This window comes from Pleurodeles waltl, chromosome 10 (genome assembly GCF_031143425.1).
Source record: "Pleurodeles waltl isolate 20211129_DDA chromosome 10, aPleWal1.hap1.20221129, whole genome shotgun sequence".
NCBI lineage: Eukaryota > Metazoa > Chordata > Amphibia > Caudata > Salamandridae > Pleurodeles > Pleurodeles waltl.
The window spans coordinates 762,888,002-762,908,533 of record NC_090449.1 but is presented as its reverse complement, the minus strand read 5'-3'; the positions used below and the strand labels follow the sequence as shown (position 1 = coordinate 762,908,533).

The window sequence follows — 20,532 nt, the reverse complement described above, 5'->3', positions numbered from 1 at the left end:
TTCAGCTTCACTCTGATGACTATTTTTTAACCTTGGCCTTGACCTTTTTTCACCTGGTCTAATAAATTAATTACCCAGTGAAGATTTTGAGAGCCAATTTTAACTTAATCTCCTTTCGTGTTTACTCACTTTTGGGGTCACGGCATCAATATATATTTTTTCAATAAAAGATCTCCGGCAAAGAGCCCCCCCAGTCTGGGTGGTGCCCGTCAGACATTGCAGTGCCGGTCTGACGAGGAGCAACTCCGATGATGAAGCACAACATCCTTCTGGATGTGTGAGGTTTTTGCTTCTGAAATTTAGGACCCCCTCTATAGTATCCTCTCCTGCTCTTTTGGAACAGTGTATCTTATATTTAAACAATTAGGCCCATCTGCCCGAAGGGGGGCACAAGGGATCTATTTTTTTTAATAGGTGGGGAGTGACCCCTTAGGCAAGGGTCGCTCCCCTGGGAAGCAAATTTATTTTAGGCCATTTCTGCCCCCCTTGGTGGCAGATTAGCCTACTTTCATTAGGCCAATCTGCCCCCAAGGTGGAAAGAAACCACTAGACACCAGGGTTTTTTGTTTACATGACAATTTCATGCAAGGGGAGCAACCCTTGGCTACAGGGTCACTCCCCTAGTGGGAAAATTTATTTTAGGCCATTTCTGCCCCCTTAGGGGGAGATCAGCCAATTTAATTAGGTTGATCTGCCCCCAAGGGGGACAGAAACCACTAGGCACCAGGGATTTCTTTTTTTTTTTTTTTTACAGTTGGGGAGCGACAACTTAGGCAAGGGTCGCTTCCCTGGGGGGCAAATTCATTGTAGGTCATTTCTGCCCCCCTTGGGGGCAGATCGGCCTATTTCTATTCTATTAGGCCGATCTACCCCGAGGGGTGGCAGAAACCACTTAAGCACCAGGGATTGGTGTGTGTGTTGGTGTTTTGTTTGGGGGACAGCCCATTGGGCAAGGGCTGCTCCCCATGGGGAAACATTACTGTTGGCTATTTATGCCCCACTTGGGGGCATATCGGCCATAATTTTGTAAGGCCTATCTGCCCTCAAGGGGGACAGAAAGCCCACCAGACACCAGGGAAGATTTTTTTTTTCAAAAAAAGAGGGTCGGTTATGGCCGTACCCCCACCCTAAATAAATGGGGACATAGTTGTTATGCCCACTGGTAGGCAGATACGTCAATTACCCCCGATCCCCTCCCCAGGAGGGCAGAAAGCCTACTAGATGCCAGGGAATAAAAAAAAACAATAATGTGGTGGTGGCTACCAGCCAGCATGGGCATGGTTATGAACCATCGCAACTGAAGGGGGTAACAGTCTTTCAGGTCTTCCCCCGCACACTATAAGATCTTATCTCAGTGGCAAGCAAGAGGACATTTGATTATTTTGGGTTTTGGTTTTACATTTGGGCCATGAGAGCTTGTCTAACTCTCAAAGTCGTCCAACTTGGAATGGTGAGGGCTGCACTTTTTGGACTTTGGGAGGCTGCCATATAGAAAAATCTAGACACATCTGAAAATGAAACATCTGGGTGAGTCCAGGGTGGTGTGCTTCACGTGCACCCCGCACCATTTTCTTACCCACAAGGCCCTGCAAACCTCCAACTTTGCTTAAAATCACACATTTTTCCCACATTTTTGTGATGGAACCTTCTGGAATCTGCAGGTATCCACAAAATTCCTATCACTCAGCATTGTCGCATCTATACCGATAAAAATTCTGCCCCAATTGTCAACCTAAAAACGTTTTTTTGCAAACTGCCCCTTTGGACCCGCTTTGGTTCCCACTCAATATCGTCATGTTTTCGGCTCTTCCCTCTCACAGCCACTTGGCCCCATCTACACAAGTGAGGTGTCATTTTTATCGGGACACTGAGGGGAACATTGGGTGATAGGAAATTTGTGCCAGTGCAGTGATCCCACACAGAAATGTGGGGAAAATGTGCTTTTGTAGCTGAATTCGAGGTTTGCTGAGGAATCTGGGTAAGAAAACACTAAGGGATCCACGCAAGTCACACCTCCCTGGACTCCCTCGGGTGTCCAGCTCGCAGAAATGTCTGGGTTTGGTAGGTTTCCCTAGATGGCTGCCGAGGTCAGGTCCAAAAACGCAGGTGCCCCCCTCAAAAATAGGTCGTTTTGTATTTGATCATTTTGATGTGTCCACGTAGTGTTTTGGGGTATTTCCTGTCACAGGCACTAGGCCTAGCCACATAAGTAAGTTACCATTTTTATCGGGAAACTGGGGGAATGCTGGATAGAAGGAAGTTTGTTGCTCCCCACAGATTCCAGACCTTTGCAGCTCCAAAATGTGAGGAAAAGGTGTATTTTTTGCCACATTTTGAGGTTTGCAAAGGATTCTGGGTAACTGAACCTGGTGACACAAGTTACCCCATCCTGAGTTCCCCTAGGTGTCTAGTTTTCAAAAATGCACAGGTTTGGTAGGTTTTCCTTGGTGCCGGCTGAGCTAGAGACCAAAATCCACAGCTAGGCACTTTCCAAAAAACTGTTCAGTTTTCAATGTAAAAATGGTATGTGTCCATGTTGCGTTTTGGGGCGTTTTCTATCGTGGTCACTAGGCCTACCCACACAAGTGATGTACCGTTTTTATCGGGGTACTTCGGATAGTGCTGGGTAGAAGGAAATTTGTGGCTCCTCTCAGATTCCAGAACTTTTTATCACCGAAATGTGAGGAAAAAGTGTTTTTTTTCTCCAAATTCTGAGGTTTGCAAAGGATTCTGGGTAACAGAAACCTGGTGAGAGCCCCACAAGTCACCCCATCCTGGATTTCCCCAGGTGTCTAGTTTTAGAAAATGCACAGGTTTGGTAGGTTTCCCTTGGTGCTGGCTGAGCTAGAGGCCAAAATCCACAGCTAGGCACTTTAAAAAAAACACGTCAGATTTCAATGTAAAAAATGTGATGTGTCCATGTTGCGTTTCTTGTCGCAAGCATTAGGCCTACCGACACAAGTGAGGTACCATTTTTACCGGGAAACTTGGGGGAACACAGAATAGAAGAACAAGCGTTATTGCCCCTTGTCTTTCTCTACATTTTTTCCTTCCAAATGTAAGGCAGTGTGTGAAAAAGACTTTTTTTTTAGAAATTCCCTGTAATCCACATGCCAGTATTGGGACACCAGAATTCAGAGATGTGCAAATAACCACTGCTTCTCAACACCTTATCTTGTGCCCATTTTGGAAATACAAAGGTTTCCTTGATACCTATTTTTCACTCCTTATATTTCACCAAATGAATTGCTGTATACCCAGTACACATTGAAAACCCATTGCAAGGTGCAGCTCCTTTATTGGGTCTGGGTACATAGGGTTCTTGATGAAACTAGAAGCCCTATATATCCCCGCAACCAGAAGAGTCCAGCAGACGTAATGGTATGTATTGCTTTCATAAATCTGCCATAGCTGGAAAAGTTATAGAAGAAAACTTGGACAGAAATGGCTCTTTGTTTCACATCAATTTCAATATTTATTTTTATTTTAGCTGTTACTTTCTGTATGAAGACATTGAAGGATCTACACAAATGACCACTTGCTGAATTCAGAATTTTGTCTACTTTTCAGAAATGTTTAGCTGTCCGGGATCCAGAAATACTTTCACACCCATTTCTGTCACTAACTGGAAGGAGGCTGAAGCACAAAAAATAGTAAAAATGGGATATGTCCCAGTAAAAAGCCAAAATTGTATTGAAAATTGTGGTTTCCTGATTCAAGTCTACCTGTTCCTGAAAGCTGGGAAGATGGTGATTTTAGCATTTTTTAACCCTCTGCTGATGCCATTTTCAAAGGAAAAACCACAAGCTTTCTTCGGCAGCCTTTTTTTTACATTTTGTTTTTAAAAAAAATACATTTTAGCTGTATTTTGGCTAATTTCTTGGTCTCCTCCAGGGGTTCCCACAAACTCTGTATACCTCTAGAATCCCTAGGTTGTTGAAAAAAAAGTCGCAAATTTGGCATGGGTAGCCTATGTGGACAAAAAGTTATGCGGGCCTATTTACTAACTGCTCCATATAGCCATAAAAAGACTCTGCACATGAGGGGAAAAGGCCTGGCAGCAATGGGGTAAGTCATTCTAACTTTTCCAGTATCTCTCCTTTGAAATCAGCTTTAACCTAAACATTAATAAGGGGCACCTGCCATGACCTGAAGCCATTGGTTGTTGCATTAAATGGATGCTCCATTTTGACATATACTATTAGTTATGGCAATCATTATTTCAATTCTCACATTCGCTAGAATGGCCATCTTTGACTTTCTTTCCCAATCGGTCCTACATTCCTTAAATAGGTTCATGTTTGCCTTTGGGACAACATCTTATAAATCAGAAATTTAGTTAGACCACTCCCTCCTCCCGAGGTTACAGTAGTTAACCCATTGCTCAATCCTTCCTGATCATAACTTTGTGTAGATAAAAAGATTTCTATCAAATATTTAGGGTTAAGTAGTTCCAATCTTAGAAGGACCAAGATGATATCCTTTTTCAAGACCCCTAAAGATGGTACAACCTGAGTCAATTTAAAAAATGCATTTTCCACCCACACACCCCAGAGTGTCTTCTCAAAGGTAACCATTTGATCCTCGTCATTTTTATTAGTCCCTCAAACAATCATATAAGTAAGGAAACTGTGATCTTTCCCTGTGATAGATTGCCAATAGAAAACCAACGAAACTAAAAGAAGGATAAACAGGAAGTAGTAGACCCTTCCAGTAAATCCATGGCCAAATGATTATCGCTCTTTTTGAAACATCCTCCTTAAGGATCTCATCTACTGATATAGGTCTTTACCATGTTTCAGAAAGTGTTACTAAATCGCATGGCCCTATAACACAAGCTTGTCAAGATGCCATTACTCAAGACTCTCCTCGCTCAATTCGCCATTCGTTATTTATCAATTTCAGCATCTCCCTTAGTGTGACTCCCCAACTGCTTTTTCTCACTCCCCTGTTAAATCTGTGCTCCTAACATGACAAAACGTATGTATTTGTTAAGCACATTTGTACCCCAATAGGTTATGTTGGTGCTAAATAACAGAAGTTTGTTTTCCCCAACAACTTCAGAAAGCTAAAAGGCTGGGTACAAACGCTAGCATTCGAACCCATGACCTCGAGTTTAAACACAGGTTTTTGCAATGAGTGTATTAGATCACTAGTCCATTAGAGACAGTTGTTTCTCCCGGTTGCACACAATAGTAGCCCACCAGGGCCATAATGAGCTACTTAGGCTTCAAAACGATTAGCTAAGCAAGCTGCAGGTGGCAGTTCAGCAAGTCTTTTTTTTTTACCTACTTTCTCCTTTGCATTCAGTATTGTCAGTGACGATGAGCGCTAAAGCGATAGCGCCACTCATCATATTGACTATTTGTTTCTGTGGTTAATGTGCAATATGGGACAGCACAGAAAAAAACATTAAAGAAAATTTGGACTGTAGATGTGGTTTACTTAGTAGCAGTTTTTAAGCACGTGGTTTAGGCATGATGCTGATACTTATTTATGGTTACGATCATATTTTGCCTTTTACTGCCAGGTCAACTACTTTGATGAACTCCAAGCAAGAGACTGATTTAGAGTTAACAGGTGGATATCCCGTCCACAAGTGCAGTACATCCTATGGCACTGAGTAACCCATCCACCAAACTCTAAATCAGGCCTTAAGTTCCTTGAAGCGTGACAATTTGCAACCGACAATTTGCTTATTTCAAGGGATTCTCTTTTCCATTTTATTTTGTCACAGATAGTTCTTTTCCATGGCTGGTCATACTGTGCATTTGCAATTGGTCAATTACTAATTTTGCCCACACCAAAACTCTAGTGGTCCTCAGGCAAATACAACTAAAATTGCATTGGCTGAATACAAAGGGACCCCAGGCTGTCAAGAGGCTTTGATTACCTCTTTGACATAGTCCCCATCTCTTTACCTGCTTACTTGGGGACAGTGCTTAATTTGTAAATAAAAAGGTGGCGGTGCCCAAAGCCCTCCCCTTAAACATGTGGCTGCTGCATTTAATTGTGTTAACACGGACTACTGAGGGGGCGTAATCCTGAAGCCATCTCGGGCCTCTTTAATCTATATAAAACCACTCCCTGCCCCTTCACCTCACTCTTGCAGCTTTCTACTTTCTCCCTTTGTGACGCTTTTTCGTTTTTAACTTCCTCCGTCTTTCCCATATGTCTTTTGCTCGCATAAAATGCTTGAAGCTGAAGAATATGCCCAGGCCCTCAAAAATAAGTGCCAGTGTTCAGCACCGGAAACAACAAGCACAAATTAAGCACTGCTTGGGGAGTGACAGATTCCCTACATTCTAGTGCCATGCGATTTCATCCAACTCTGAAAAGCTAGGTGCACCAAAGGTGGCAGGTCTTACACAGATTATCTGCATTATGTTTTACAGTTATACACTAAAAGGAGATTATATTTGAAACAAACAGGGACCAGCCACACTGAGCGGATTACTGCGCAACTTGCACATAACTTTTAGCAGCATTTTTTAGGCTCAAGTCACACATACAACTTTCGAGGAGCATACTGTTCATCTTTTTGTAAACGGCCATTCATTCTTATTAAAAGAAAGGGCGCACAAGACTATTTACACAAGTTATGTATCTGTGTATTTACACATCAATGGATTGTGTTCGAGGTAGAGAGTGGACTTGTGGCAGTATGAGCCTGTGGTGTATCTGTGCACTTTGAATTTGCACAGGTGAAAATTTGATTTGCATTTGTGTATATAATTTGCAGTTGGATGGTAACAAAAAATGTTCCAGTTGGTAAAGGGAGTTGTAACTCGCACACTGAAGGTTCTCCGCCAGCGGCAGTTCGTGTTACATAGTCCATGTTATCCCCAATGCTGTGGTAATTCTGTCAGAATATCCTCCAACAAGGGGGGCCTTCCAATAGAGGATTTACCGCTTTCTCCACAAATCAGAGGTATTTCCATTAACACACAATTCTAAATCAATCCCTAATGCTTTTCCTAGGTTCAGAAATGATTTAAAGAAATCCTGTAATCCAACATTTTTTTGACTCGGTTATATGACTACCCAGCTATATTGTGGATGGGTTGATTTCCTTGCGAAAAGCGAGTTAGAATGTTGCTCTGAATCCCAGATATTCAACACTGTTAAATGTTATAAGGCACCCTTCTCTGTAAAGCTTGTTTTTCTCCTCTAGCAGCCTTTACAGCCCAGCATAGGGATCGCCTTACACAGAGAACCAGGCGGGATGAATGAATTTGACACATGCAGACCATGAATGAGTTGGCAGAAGAATTGTTTAGTCTCCCATGTTTAGTAAAGTAAAACATATTGTGACATGATTTAGACTTTCAGGGAGGGGACCCCCTGCCCTTGAGTTAATAAAAAAGGGTGAAGGGGTTGGCATTAATCACAGATTCTTTGATGCTGATAATGATGTTAATGACTACGATGATGGTGACTGGTGGTAATATTTAGACCAGATTTTTGCAATAGCTTATACAGTGTGTGCCCCTGTGGCCTGAGGGACTATGGTGTAGTTAATGGGCACCTCTCCTGGCCTCCGTTAGCCTATTTCCACATGTGAAAATGTTAAAATATACACTGGTGCAAGTAAAACCGGGAGTACAAGGCTCTTGGATGCCTTATGGGTACTTTTTCTTTATAGGTCTTGACAGCTAAGCCCTGCACTGCACTTAGCTGAACATTTATCAAAGACACCATAATTGTTGCAGAAACAAAACAGAGCAATAAAGGTTTGATTGAGACTCGAATTTGGGTTTTCCTTTGGGCGCGCTTGTTTACAATTCTTATTAGACTTTTCCTGAAGTTTATACGTGTTACTATCCAGCATCCGAAACTTTTTAATTATGCTGTCTAATGATTTGCTGCTGTGGAGCGGGCTCACGAAAGCCTAGGAATTTCTTGTGTTATCACTCTTTGCCCTAATGGGATTTCAACTAACAACAAACTCCCTGAAAAATAACGTTTTATTTTATTAATGCTCGATTACTCAAGGCTACTGTGTGGTTCTGTTTATTGCAGCTTGTCGTCAAGGTTCACATGAACGACAGCAGCACCAAAACCTTAATGGTCGATGAACGGCAAACAGTGCGCGACATCTTGGATAATCTTTTTGAAAAGACGCACTGCGACTGTACCGTGGAGTGGTGCTTGTATGAGGTGTATGCAGACCTGCAAGTTGGTAAGTACCATGTAAATGACTGTATTGGAAAGGCAATTCGTTCAGCATTACTAATTAAACAGTTCACACCTGAAAATGTAACTGTGCATTAGCTACTTCTAGGGCCCACCAGGTAGAACTTGGGGGGCAAATTCACAAAGGTCTGAAAAAATAGTCCATTATGCAAAACATATACAGTGCTTATGTATTTATTGGGGCAAAAATGTCCTCTTCATGCTAAGAAATGTATCCCTGTCCTGAGTGCGCAACATTAGTGTTGTTTGCATCCCCAAAGATGACTTTTGTCAGAGGCAAATACAGATCATGCATGTGTGTCATGACATAGGCCTGTATCACGGATTGCAGTCTTGCTAGACCGAGAGGGGCTCCCAAAGTGCTACTCACAGTGCTGAAAGGCTATTATCTTCACCAGGATTTAAACAGCATGAGCGCGGTGGTGGCAGCATACCGTGTATTAGTCAGAGATAGTGACAGGACCTTTTTACCCTGTGTCACTGGGGATATGCCTATAGGCTCCCTCACCTTTTTAAACATTCTGCTATTGTGTGCTTAACTCACCCTTAGCCTACATCAGGTAGCTGTGGAGTGCTCAATGGCAAAGGAATAGTGACTCTGTTAGATGTAGTTGTATATGTACCTGCAAAGGGTGCAGTACAAGGATGGAGCAGTACTGTGCAGTACCTGTGTGGTTAGTACGTGTACTGGGTGCACGTATGCCTGATAGAAATGCATCACATGAGAGATGTAGTGCTGTGCAGTTCGTGTGCAGAGACAGCACATGCTGTGTTACGTATGCTTGCATGAAGTACAATATAGGAAGGGTGGCGAATTGTGCAATGCACATAATGAGTGTGTGCTGTGGCAGTGCATGTGTTATGAAATAACACACCCTGGTTAAAGATAGGAAAGTTTCAGTGCTGAACAGTGCAGCAGGCTGAGGGTGTGTGCTAAATGCATGAGTACATGTAAGAGTACAATGCATAAAGGTGTTAATGCTTGTAAGAAATGGGGTCTTTGGTTGGCAGTCAGGTTATCCCCTGTCCAAGCAAGGACCCTCACTCTAGTCAGGGTAAAAGAGAATCACCCTCAGTTAACCCCTGCTGACTCCCTTGGTAGCTTGACACAAGCAGGCAGGCTTAACTTCAGAAGCAATGTGTAAAGTATTTGTACGAACACACACAGCAACTCAGTGAAAACACTACAAAATGACATAACACAAGTTTAAAAAATAGGGAATATTTATCTAAACATAACAGGACCAAAACGAAAAAAATCCAACATACACAAGATATGTATTTGAAAAGCAAAAGAGCCTTAAATCCTTTAGAAAACAGTGAGAACGCTGTTAGCGTGTAAAAGTACCTGGGTAGCATCAAAATAACACTGCACGGGCAAGTGTGCATCGGAAAAGGCCAGCGATGTGTCGATTTCTCACTCGCAAGCAAGAACGTGCGTCGATCCTCCTCCGGTCGGGTCGATGTGCATCGTTTCCTCTCTCCTGCAGGAGAGCGATTCTTCGATCCGGACAAGCACCATAGGTTTGGACAGGCTTTGCGTTGTTTTTCCACACCCAGCGATGTTGCATTGAAAATCCGGTCGCATGGTATCCTAAAACCGCTCTAAGTGGGGTTTGCATCGTTATCAGCTTCCGTTAGCGAGTGTTGTGTGTCGTTTCTCCAGCCGCGTTGCATTGAACTTCCAGCCACAATGCAGGTGGAGCATTGATTTCAGCCGCAAAGCCTGCGGCACGTCATTTATTAGCCACGACACAGAAGGTGCTTCAAATGTCCCCGCATGGTGGTCTGTGCGTGGACTTTCAGACCGCAATGCAGGGAAATTTTTCCAGCTCCACCTCTCAAGGGCCCAGGGACTGGATAGGGCATGAATTGACAGGGCAAGAGTTTCACCAGAGAGTCCAGGTGCTGGCAGAGAGAACTCTTTGATGGCCCTGAGACTTCAACAACAGGAGAAGCTCAACTCAAGCCCTTGGAGATTCTTCTCAAGCAGGAATCCACAGCAAAGTCCAGTCTTTGCCCCCTTTCACAGGTAGAAGCAGCAACTGCAGGATGGCCCAACAAAGCACAGTCACAGGCCAGGGCAGCACTCTCTTCAGCTGTTCTCCTTGGTAGAGCTTCCTCTTGAATCCTTGAAGAAATCTAATTTTCAGGGGTTTTGGGTGCTCTTCTTATACCTCTTTCTGCCTTTAAAGTAGGCAAACTTCAAAGAAAAGTCTCTCTTGTTTGTAAGATCCTGCCTTGCCCACGCCAGCCCCCAGACACACACGAGGGGGTTGGGGACTGCATTGTGTGAGGGCAGGCACAGCCTTTTCAGATGTAAGTGACCACTCCTCTCCTCCCTCCCAGCACAGATGGCTCATCAGGATATGCAGGCTACACCCCAGCTCCCTTTGTGTCACTGTCTAGAGAGAGGTGCAAACAGCCCAACTGTCAAACTGACCCAGACAGGGAATCCACAAACAGGCAGTCACAGAATGAATTAAGTAAGAAAATGCCTACTTTCTAAAAGTGTCATTTTCAAACACACAATCTAAAAATCAACTTCACTAAAAGATCTATTTTAAAATTGTGATTTCAGAGACCCCAAACTCCAAATGTCTATCTGCTCCCAAAGGGAATCTACACTTTAATAATATTTAAAGGCAGACCCAATGTTAACCTATGAGAGAGATAGGCCTTGCAACAGTGGAAAATGAATTTGGCAGTATTTCACTGTCAGACCATGTAAAACACATCAGTATATGTTCCACCTTTAACATACACTGCACACTAGGGCAACCTAGGGCCTACCTTAGGGGTGCCTTACATGTATAAAAAGGGAAGGTTGAGGCATGGCAAGTGGGTACACTTGCCAAGTCGAATTGGCAGTGCAAGACTGCACACACAGGCACTGCAGTGGCTGGCCTGAGCCATGTTTACAGGGCCACTAATGTGGGTGGCACAACCAGTGCTGCAGGCCCACTAGTAGCATTTGATTTACAGACCCATGGCAGCTCTAGTGCACTTTACTAGGGACTTACCAGTAAATCATATATGCCAGTCGTGGATAAGCCAATGTACACATACACTTTATACAGGGAACACTGGTCAGCAGTGGTAAAGTGTCCAGAGCAAACAAAAACAGAGTCCAGCACACATTCAAATCATGGGAAGCAGAGGCAAAAAAGACAGGGGCAACTGCGCCAAGGATGCCAGGTCGAACAGTGCTAAACAGAGAGTGTGCTATGAATGCACACTCAGTGAGTGTGCTTGTGATGGTGCATTTTATGGAGGATCCTATGTTCCATTTCGGGATGCACAGGCCTGCCAGTTAAAGACATGTGGATGAGCATAATCTCCTAAACAGATTTGCGTATTGCTTCATGTCTGTGATCTGGGTGGGGCCACACTGAAAGGGAGAGACCCCTTTTACATTTCAAACACTGCCCTTTGATTCAGTGATAAATCAGGGCCGAGACAAAACTCAGAAAGGAAGATGGGGCTGATAAGAGAATCCTAAAGAGGAGGACTCGGGGGCTAGGATTAACCCTTTGATGCACATATCACTGGGGCTGACATCCAGGTGTAAACTCGGGGCACTCGTATGATAGTGGACTACCAGCTTCAGATTTGAGATTTGTTCCTGCTCCTGCTGTGAAAGACCTCTTTCATGAAGGAAGATGAAAAGGAGTGTGTGTACTTCAAAAGAAGCAGAACCCCAACATAAAACTCCAAAAACCTAGACCCTAAATTACAATTGCTGCATAGAAAAGGACTATAAGAAGGCGAGGGTGGAGGTGAGCCCCTAAAAATGTGTCACCTGCCAAGCAGCCAGAAAGGCTGTTTGAGGAGGGGAAGCTCTGCAAGACATCTGCCTGTGACCAGGACTGAGGACCAAGGACTCCTAGTCTCCCTGCAGGGCAAAGGGACATCACCCAGGTCTCCAAGGTCACCTGCCCTAAAGTCTGAATCACCATCACTTGCCTTCTTGCCAAGACCAGTGCCCTCTGCGAGGGAGAGGAGAGCGTTGGTGGGAGCAAGGTCCACTGGGGAGGTCGGCACAAGGATTCCCTGAGCTAGGTGTGAGGCTGTGCAGCGATCAGGCCCTTGCCAATGTGCAGTATCAGCTCTGCATTCATCGTATGCCAGGAGGTGGACGCATTATTCTGAGCCATATCAGAAGTGCTGGGCAGGAGGCACCAAGCTGCACCCCCGGAGTAACCCGTGTGATAGAGTGGGTCACCAGTGAACTGCGTTTGGGCCAGGGGCGCAGGAACTGTGACTGCTGGGATCTGCGACCCCATATACCAGGAGGGGCCGCCATAGTGAGGGTGTGACAACATAGCGTCTGCTACCTTATTGTGAGTACCGCAGCAGTCCCATTTGCCAGCAGTAGCTGCCAGTACCACTTTGGCCTAGAGTTCCGGCCATTGTCCAGAGAGAAGGTGAACTGCTGTGACTAGAGGTTGGAGCCTCCATGCTGTGATTTGCTCCTGACAAATTCCCTGAGGCTCGCTGATATGCCACCGTGCACGTCACAACATCGTTGGAGCTCCAGTCAGGGGTTAGAGTATCACACAAACACCCCACTAGGGGAAAGACAAACTTACCTTTTGTGTTCACTGTGCGGGAACTGCTCTGATCACTGGAAACCTACTGGCAGTGCTGATGGACAGGAAAAGCCTGCGTCGACAGGCACTGCTGCGTCCTTCGTGAACGGCCCAACTTCACTATATAGGATCCGGACTTGGGAGCACCCTCCTCCGCTACTCTGAACACTAGCATACCTCCTGAGTGGATAAACTGAAACCCGGCCTTTGGGGTCCTAGGGGACTTGCTACTAACAGCTGCAGCAGGCACCATAAACACTTTTGGCTAAGTTCCTACAAGGTCAGAAGGGAAAACTCTTGAGTGTGGTCTAATAGTTTGCATTCCTTGATGCAGCTACCAGTGAATGGGGAATAACCCTGAACACATTACACTAAGGAGGGTGGGGCAGGAATTCACCTGATAAAAACTAGAGCCTCTACCCCCATGGGGAATGTGTTATTGCATTTGAATGTTGTATGCCTTTGCATTTGTATAATTCGAAATAAAATACTACTTTTTCTTATAAAAGCAAGTATTTGGATGGACATAGATTTATTGTTCTTAATGTTTGCAATTTGAGTTGAGTTGTGTTCACTGACCTGTATCTACATCACCCATGAGGGAGCCTTGACTGCTCAGCCACAGCTACCACTGAGAGTCAAGTTTAGAAGGGGTAATTGGCCCAGTTCAGTGGTATCCAAAGTAGTAGTGTACCTCTACAAGGGGATATGACAGTATGTAGGTAAGTTTTTTTTTTTTGCAGTTGATGTACATTTCAGTGTGACTCATGCCAAATGTATGGATTGCATGAACTGCTAACATAATTGCATGATTTTCGTGATCTTGGAGTTTTACGCCCAATATCCAAATCCAGTTTTGAGCAACAAGGTTATGCAAATGCATCCAGTTCCATTTTTTATCTTACAATTCTCTCCTCACTAATTGTCATTATTTTGTATGCCACTGCTTCCTACACACATTTTGTAAGCATAGCATTTATTGATGCAGATCACTCAACTTTCTGCACGTTTTACACCAAATTAATTCTAGTGTTTTGTTGTGCTGTTACTAGATCGCTGCATAGCGCCTCTCTACCACTAGTTTGGTCACACATTACTGTTGCTTTGTCTAATAAGTTCTAACATGGCATGCGCATGCTTTGTTAGATGTGTTGCTTCAACGTATGCCTATCTTGTATGGGACTGGTTACAATTCACAGTTTGCAAGCATGATTTGAAATGTTTGGTGAATATATCCTTACAGGTTTTGCATGTGCGAGTGTTGTTATGTAATATTCACAAAATTTACAAAACTCTACAGACACGACATTTCTTGATGCTATTGCGTCAAACATAACAAAAAAAGAAAGAGTAATGAAAATCCAAAGGTTAAAAAAATATTTATATAACAAGCATTGGCAAAGCCAGTATGCCTGTGTTGGCTGCCAGCCTTGCAGCTTGGCCACTGCTTGTTTTGTTTTGTCATAGTTTTTGTAAAACGTTATTGTGGGTCGAGCTTCTTTGCCCTCACTAACATAAAACACATTGATTAAAAGCAACAATATTTTTTAGTTTAAAAAAAAGCATACTTTGCCAGTGTAGGCCCTGTTACTGAAGGGAACTACTTTGTATGCAGATGAGCTCATTGTGAAGAAGCAGAATACCATCACTCACAAGTAAGTTAGCCAGTGGCTGAAGTAGGCTGACCTATCGCCCTGTGTGAGGGTGGAAGAAATAATAAATGACATAACAGCCAAATGCAGGAAACCCTCTCATGTTACAGTGCGCTATAAAAATATGCATAACATAACAATGTCTCTAAAACGAAATATGTTGTGATTATATTTTTAATAAAATGTTTTGGCTAACACCACAAATAAAAAGCGGAATCTTCAGTTGCCTGAAACTCCTCAATGGAGGATAGTGACTGGAGCTCAAAAGTGAGATTTTTCAAAGCTTATGCATCATTTACAGAAAAATTCTGCTGTTGCATTTCTCCTTCTCAGGATAATGCTTAAACGGGGTCAGTGGATCTTTGGACCCAGCATAAGGGTTTGGAGGAAAAGTCATTAAATTTCACAGCAAATCAAATTCAGATACAACAGTACGACCAATGTGGCCACACAAAACAAACTCCAGTCTGGAATAAAGTTAAGGGGGTTATTACAAGCTTAAATTCAAAGTCATGTAGACAATTTTCAAAACAAAATTATAAAGATACAGAGTTGCCAAGCTTGACCAAGGTGACAGAAAAGATTCAAACAAACTAACATTAGCAAAACTAACAAATCAACAAAAACAATACAGAACATCAGAAGACTCACCTGAAGTACAGTGAACAAGTGCTGTTCAATTCTTACAAGCATCAAGGTAATTTAAAGTCATATAAGTTTTGCTAGTTTGAGCAAGGAAAACCCTACAGATTGGCAAATCAAAAATTAACATGTGCTGGACTAAACACGTGGGCAGAAAGACAGAAAGCACAAAAAGGACAAAAATAATTTGGAAAAAGGAAATCTGGGGAAACAGGTTACCTACTAATGTGGGTAAAAAGTAAATAAAAAGGGAAGGAGTCAGTATTTCCGAAGCTCAGTCAAGAGTCTTCTTCTCCGGGTCAGGGGAAATATTTTTAAGTCTCAGCAAGGCATCTCAAAGGGGCAAGGGTAGAGAGAACCATATCTCTCAGAGTCCAAGGGGTCAGTGAACAGGACAGGATGAAGATGTCTCTCAATGTAGAAAAGCAGGGCGAGGTCAAAGAAGAGAAATGCTGCAAATCCATCTGGGCAACAATATATTAAAGTTCATAAGGCAAGATGGTTGGTCAATCCATCACTCCATCTGATGCAAAAGATGTAACAGCCAATGAAAATCAGTCATGCAACACAGGCTGCAACATCGCCGAAAGTTCTCATAACCAACAGGTAGAAAATACTCCATCTGGTCTCATCATGCCAATTTGAAACATTTGTATGTGTTACCACTTGAAAGTACTCATGGCCAAGTTCCTAAGCTCTCCATGTGTAAGGCAATAGAACAATCGGCTGCGGACCCAAGTATGCAGTCAAGTTGACGGTGTTCCAACCCCCATTTTTAGATGTATTGCGGCTGAGCCGCCAACAGCCACAAAAGAGTGCTCTTCCTAGCCACCAGACCGATAAGTTCCGGCCGACCATATTTAGAAGTCACAGTTCTGCAGTTAGTGTACTGGCGGCGGATTGCTGACGGAGGGAGCCAGTCGTGGGACCCAGTTTGCATCCTCCAATGGCAGTGGAAGCACAACATTACAGGTACAGGTCCCCTTGCGGTGTGCACACAAGGACATAGCTGACAAATGTGATTGCAACGTAATTGTGGTGCCAGTAATCATTTGGCAATGAAGACTGACACCAAAATGACATTTGTGTATGTGTGCAATATGTATCTGGTACCAATGTGTCCCCATCCATGTCTGACACTGCTTGCCACAGTCATTTTTTTAAATGACTGAGGCGTGTATATGACTGCAGTGGTCCCGAGATCATGTGAAGTGACCACACAACGTAAACTGGCAATGCAGATTCCCTAACTTCGAGTCTGATGATGTCGGGTCATGTTTTCTCCATGGTCCAGAGGCAGCAGCGATGGAAGGTCTTGTCCAGTCGAAAATGGAAGTAGAATTAGGAAAAAAAAGGTAGTTTTTTACCTCGTTTCCTCTCCAATCCACCAACTCAGGTGTGGCGGCAGCACAGCCACAGTTGACTTGGTGTGAAGGCACATCGAAATCTGCTCGATGGGAAGGGTGGCTGTAGTTCAGCTGTCAGACACTTTCTCCTGTAGCGCCGTCAATGTGGTATGAAAGTTCTGGCAGAGTTGATGGGACTCAGTGGTTTATCAGCTATGGTCCCACTAACATCTAAATCAGGCAAGCGGACCGCCTAGTAGGCAGACGGGTTTTCCATCGCAAAATCATCCAAGGAATCGTTACCACCAAGATCTAAATCAGGCCTTAAGTCTGAAAGAAAGGTTCACTTTAACAAGAATGACTAAACATTTTTTGCACTGTCACGAAGCAGGGCCATGCAGGCCCTACTTAAGCTAATGCAAGTGAATTAAAACAGCATGTTAATTTATGCATTTAATTCACACTGAATAGTGAACCCCCCTGCTCCAATTGGGATTAAATGAGCTATTAATTAATAACGGAACCTTTAATCTTTTGTGCTCTGTATGACTCAAAATTGTATGAGCCCGAAATGCAATTTACTTGCATAAGTTCTCCTTAAAGATAACAGGCTTTATCAGGGACCAAAGACTAAATGAATTTGAGACGGGTAGAAGCAGACCCACTGCCAAAGGCATTCCGTCAGTTAAAAGTCTGTGCAGCCAGGAAACTACAGGGAAACCAAAAGCCATATGGGAATGTAAAGACAGACCTCAAAACATCTAAATGACACTGAAGTTTATAATACCTTACATAAGGCAGTGATAACTTAATCTTCTTGAGTTGGCAAGGTAAGGATGAGGCCTGCGCCTGATGCTGATAGAATAAAGGTCAAAAGAGATATCCACAACAAAGCTGGACAGCCCTGTGGTTTCCAATGTCAATGTATTTAAATGGTCAGACTAGTGCACACCCAGCCTAACAATCTTTGGGAGATACTGGGAGTGAATGCACCCATTTCTGACTCAGATATATTAGAATGAAATAGAAGTATTTTAAAATGAAACAAGCATAAGGCAAATAGGGGCAGGGATCACCAGGTTAGTCACTGAAACTAAAGGTGGGCACCATGAATAGAGTGCAGGTCACTGGTCCCCGCTGTGGTGGGAAAGAGAGAATCCCTCTCCATTTACTTCATTCAGCACCAGAACCTATATTTCCATGCAGAACAAAGAGGAAGCGCTCCACAACATGTACCTTTATCCTAGGGGTTGCAATAGGGTTACATATGTCCTGGTGTGCTTTCTAAATAGTGGGCACCTATTGGCATTTATTAAAACACATAAGGACATTGCAAAGGTATTATGTCAAAAGATCATAACAATTTTCAATACACAGAAACCCAAAAAGTGTCTAGAATTAGCAACATGTCTGGTGCATCAAAGTCAAATGATAAAACATATTTGGCTCTTTTTCAATGAGGAATTTACAAATGTGGATTTACTCCTGTGTAAATTGACTCTTGTACTAAAGTGTAAATCTACACTTTTGTAGTATTCACAATTTTCAAGTGTAGATTTATACTTAACTTACATGTCACTACCACCTGAAACGAGGGGGTGAAAACATATAAGAATAAATTTATGTGTGTAAAGCTACCACTTGCAACATTTCTCACACAGGCGAGAGATCTACCTATGGTAAAATGTAATGAAAATTAATTAAATGTCTTTAATTGGTAGATTAATTCAAAATATAAATGAATAACCTAGAACTAATAAATAAATCTGTTACAGCACATTTACCCATGAAATCGTAATTAAATATTCAGCTAATTGAAATCTATTTATTTTATAATTATTATTTTTTAATGAAATGTAAAACATTTCTTCCTGCACAATTATATCATGTATTACATTTAATTAAATAGTATGTATTTATTTAAATTAATTATACATTTCAAAGAAAATTATGAATGTTTACATTAATTATTTAAACAAATATGTAAATTATTCATTTTTTAATGCGTGCATTATGTAGTTTTAATAGAATTTGTTAACACTAACAAATTTATATATAATCTCATTATTTAATATTATTTACCAAAGGGTTTTTTAAATTTTAAGTTTATGCCTTGATTGTTTTCTATGGGAGTGTGCTGCAGTACCTAAGAGTCGCAATGTGTGGTGCTACACATACTCTAAGGCTGGCAGGAGTACAATTTACAACTACTGTCCTATTGGGCATTAGAAATTTTAGGAGTGTCGTTTGTGAATAGCAATGGGTGAACTTTTTTGTGGGTAGGTGTTTGTAGTTGCATGCCCCAACCTAAACGCCTACCTAGCCTCTAACTCAACCACTCTTTACTCTTCCCTAAATCCCTCCCAGTTTGTAGTAGATATTTCCTAATTTCCAAGCATTTCCCAGGTCCCTCTCTCATTTTCTACTAAATAGTACATTGGCGATCTCCCAATACTGAAGACAGGAGAGGTGGACCTTTCCACTCATAGGAATGTGAATTGCACGTTGTAGTAAGTAAGTAGTACCACTGTAGTACTACTTTACCTACTACAGGATGTAGTTTGTGAATTAGACCCCTTATGTATAATTATCCTAATATTCTTTCATGCTTCAGAGTATTCTCAGACTTAAAAATTAATGCAATTTATCTGTGAAAACCAAGTGTATCCAGCCAGATCACATCCATCCCAGCAAATTAAAACACAGCGGTGCAGACTACTCAGGGGTAAAGCTAGAATGTACATGCTTGTAGGTCTCCTTCACCTCAAGCAAGCCGAAACTTACATTGCAGATAATTTTTAAAAGCAATTTCTAATCCACGGAAAGTGCCATGTGTATGACCAGAATACTTCCTTTCAGTGAGGGCTGTATGCACCTTATCAGAGACAAACAGTTTGTTGTTTTTCAACCTGGGCATCTCATGTTGAATGTTGGACAGGGCTGTAAATCTTCAAATCCTCTGTAGTGAGCTGACCACCAGTCTTCCCAGAATGGTCAGGTCCCTCCATTCACGCAGATGGTGAAAACATTATGTTGCCATTCTCATCTTACCTGAAGATGAACCAACTTCACACCGTCCTAGTGCACAACTAGTACTATATGACCAGTTCTGCCACCTGAGGCCTTATATAGCCTTAGAACCCGCCGTAGCGGGCTCTACCGGCTATTAAAGGCCCACTCCCTGCGTTAAATGCCCGAGCCGAAGGCGAGGGCATTTAACAAGGGAGAGGGACTTTAATAGCCGGTAGAGCCCGCTACGGCAGGTTCTAAGGCTATTAGAACATTCTGCCACTCAGGGCAGAATGTTCTATTAAAAAAAAAAAAAAATCACGGAGCCCGAGGGGATTAAAATCCCCTCGGGCTCCGTGAGGCTTTGTTCACAGCTGTTGCTGTGAACAAAGCGAACATTGGAATGTTGGCGCTGCGGGCTTTTACTGGCCAGTAAAAGCCCGCAGCACTCCATTGTTTTCAATGGAGCTAGCAACATTCCAATGTTCTAATATCTCTTAGTGGCCTTGCAAATACATGAATGACTAAACCACAAAAAATTGGTACTGGAACATGAAAGGATAATCATTCGAAGAAGCGAACAAAGACAAAAGCTCATCTCTGCTACACTGTGGGCAGGCGTACATATTTGTGATGCAAGTAGACTTCAGCAACACAGTCTTTTCCTTCTGAAATAGGAACCTGACAGACACTGTAATGGTTGCGACACCTATCAAAAAGAAAAGGGAGAGAATCCCCAAGGATCACACTTAGTTTGTGTAATGCATCTTTTCACACTTTTATAAACTAGAATGAGGCTAACACCCTTCCCTATGTGTGTTAGGAGGAATGATGCCCTTGTAGCCTTCACTCAAGATTATTGTCAGCAACAAAGGTGTTAACAGCAGTAGCATTTTAGGAATAGGAGGTGCCTGTCACCAGGGGGACTGAGCATAGCCACTATAATCTTTGTATATCTTTGGTGCCTAGAATATTTTTACACATAATTATTGAATTTAATGGAGTACCTTAGTTATGCTGAATGGACAATACCACAAATCTCCAATGCCCATTACTAGTCATCACATTGTGCAAGTATAGTTTAGTATGGGCAAG

The 20,532-nt window shown here is 42.7% G+C and overlaps 1 protein-coding gene across 2 annotated transcripts in view; it reads left to right on the top strand.

Moving 5' to 3' along the window:
• APBB1IP (amyloid beta precursor protein binding family B member 1 interacting protein) overlaps positions 1 to 20,532 on the top strand; it is an 895,472-nt gene that overhangs the window by 517,334 nt on the left and 357,606 nt on the right. For both annotated transcript variants that reach the window (XM_069211356.1, XM_069211357.1), the window contains one exon: positions 8,023 to 8,182. In XM_069211356.1, the coding sequence (XP_069067457.1) occupies positions 8,023 to 8,182 (160 nt within the window). The remainder of the gene's footprint in view (positions 1 to 8,022; positions 8,183 to 20,532) is intronic.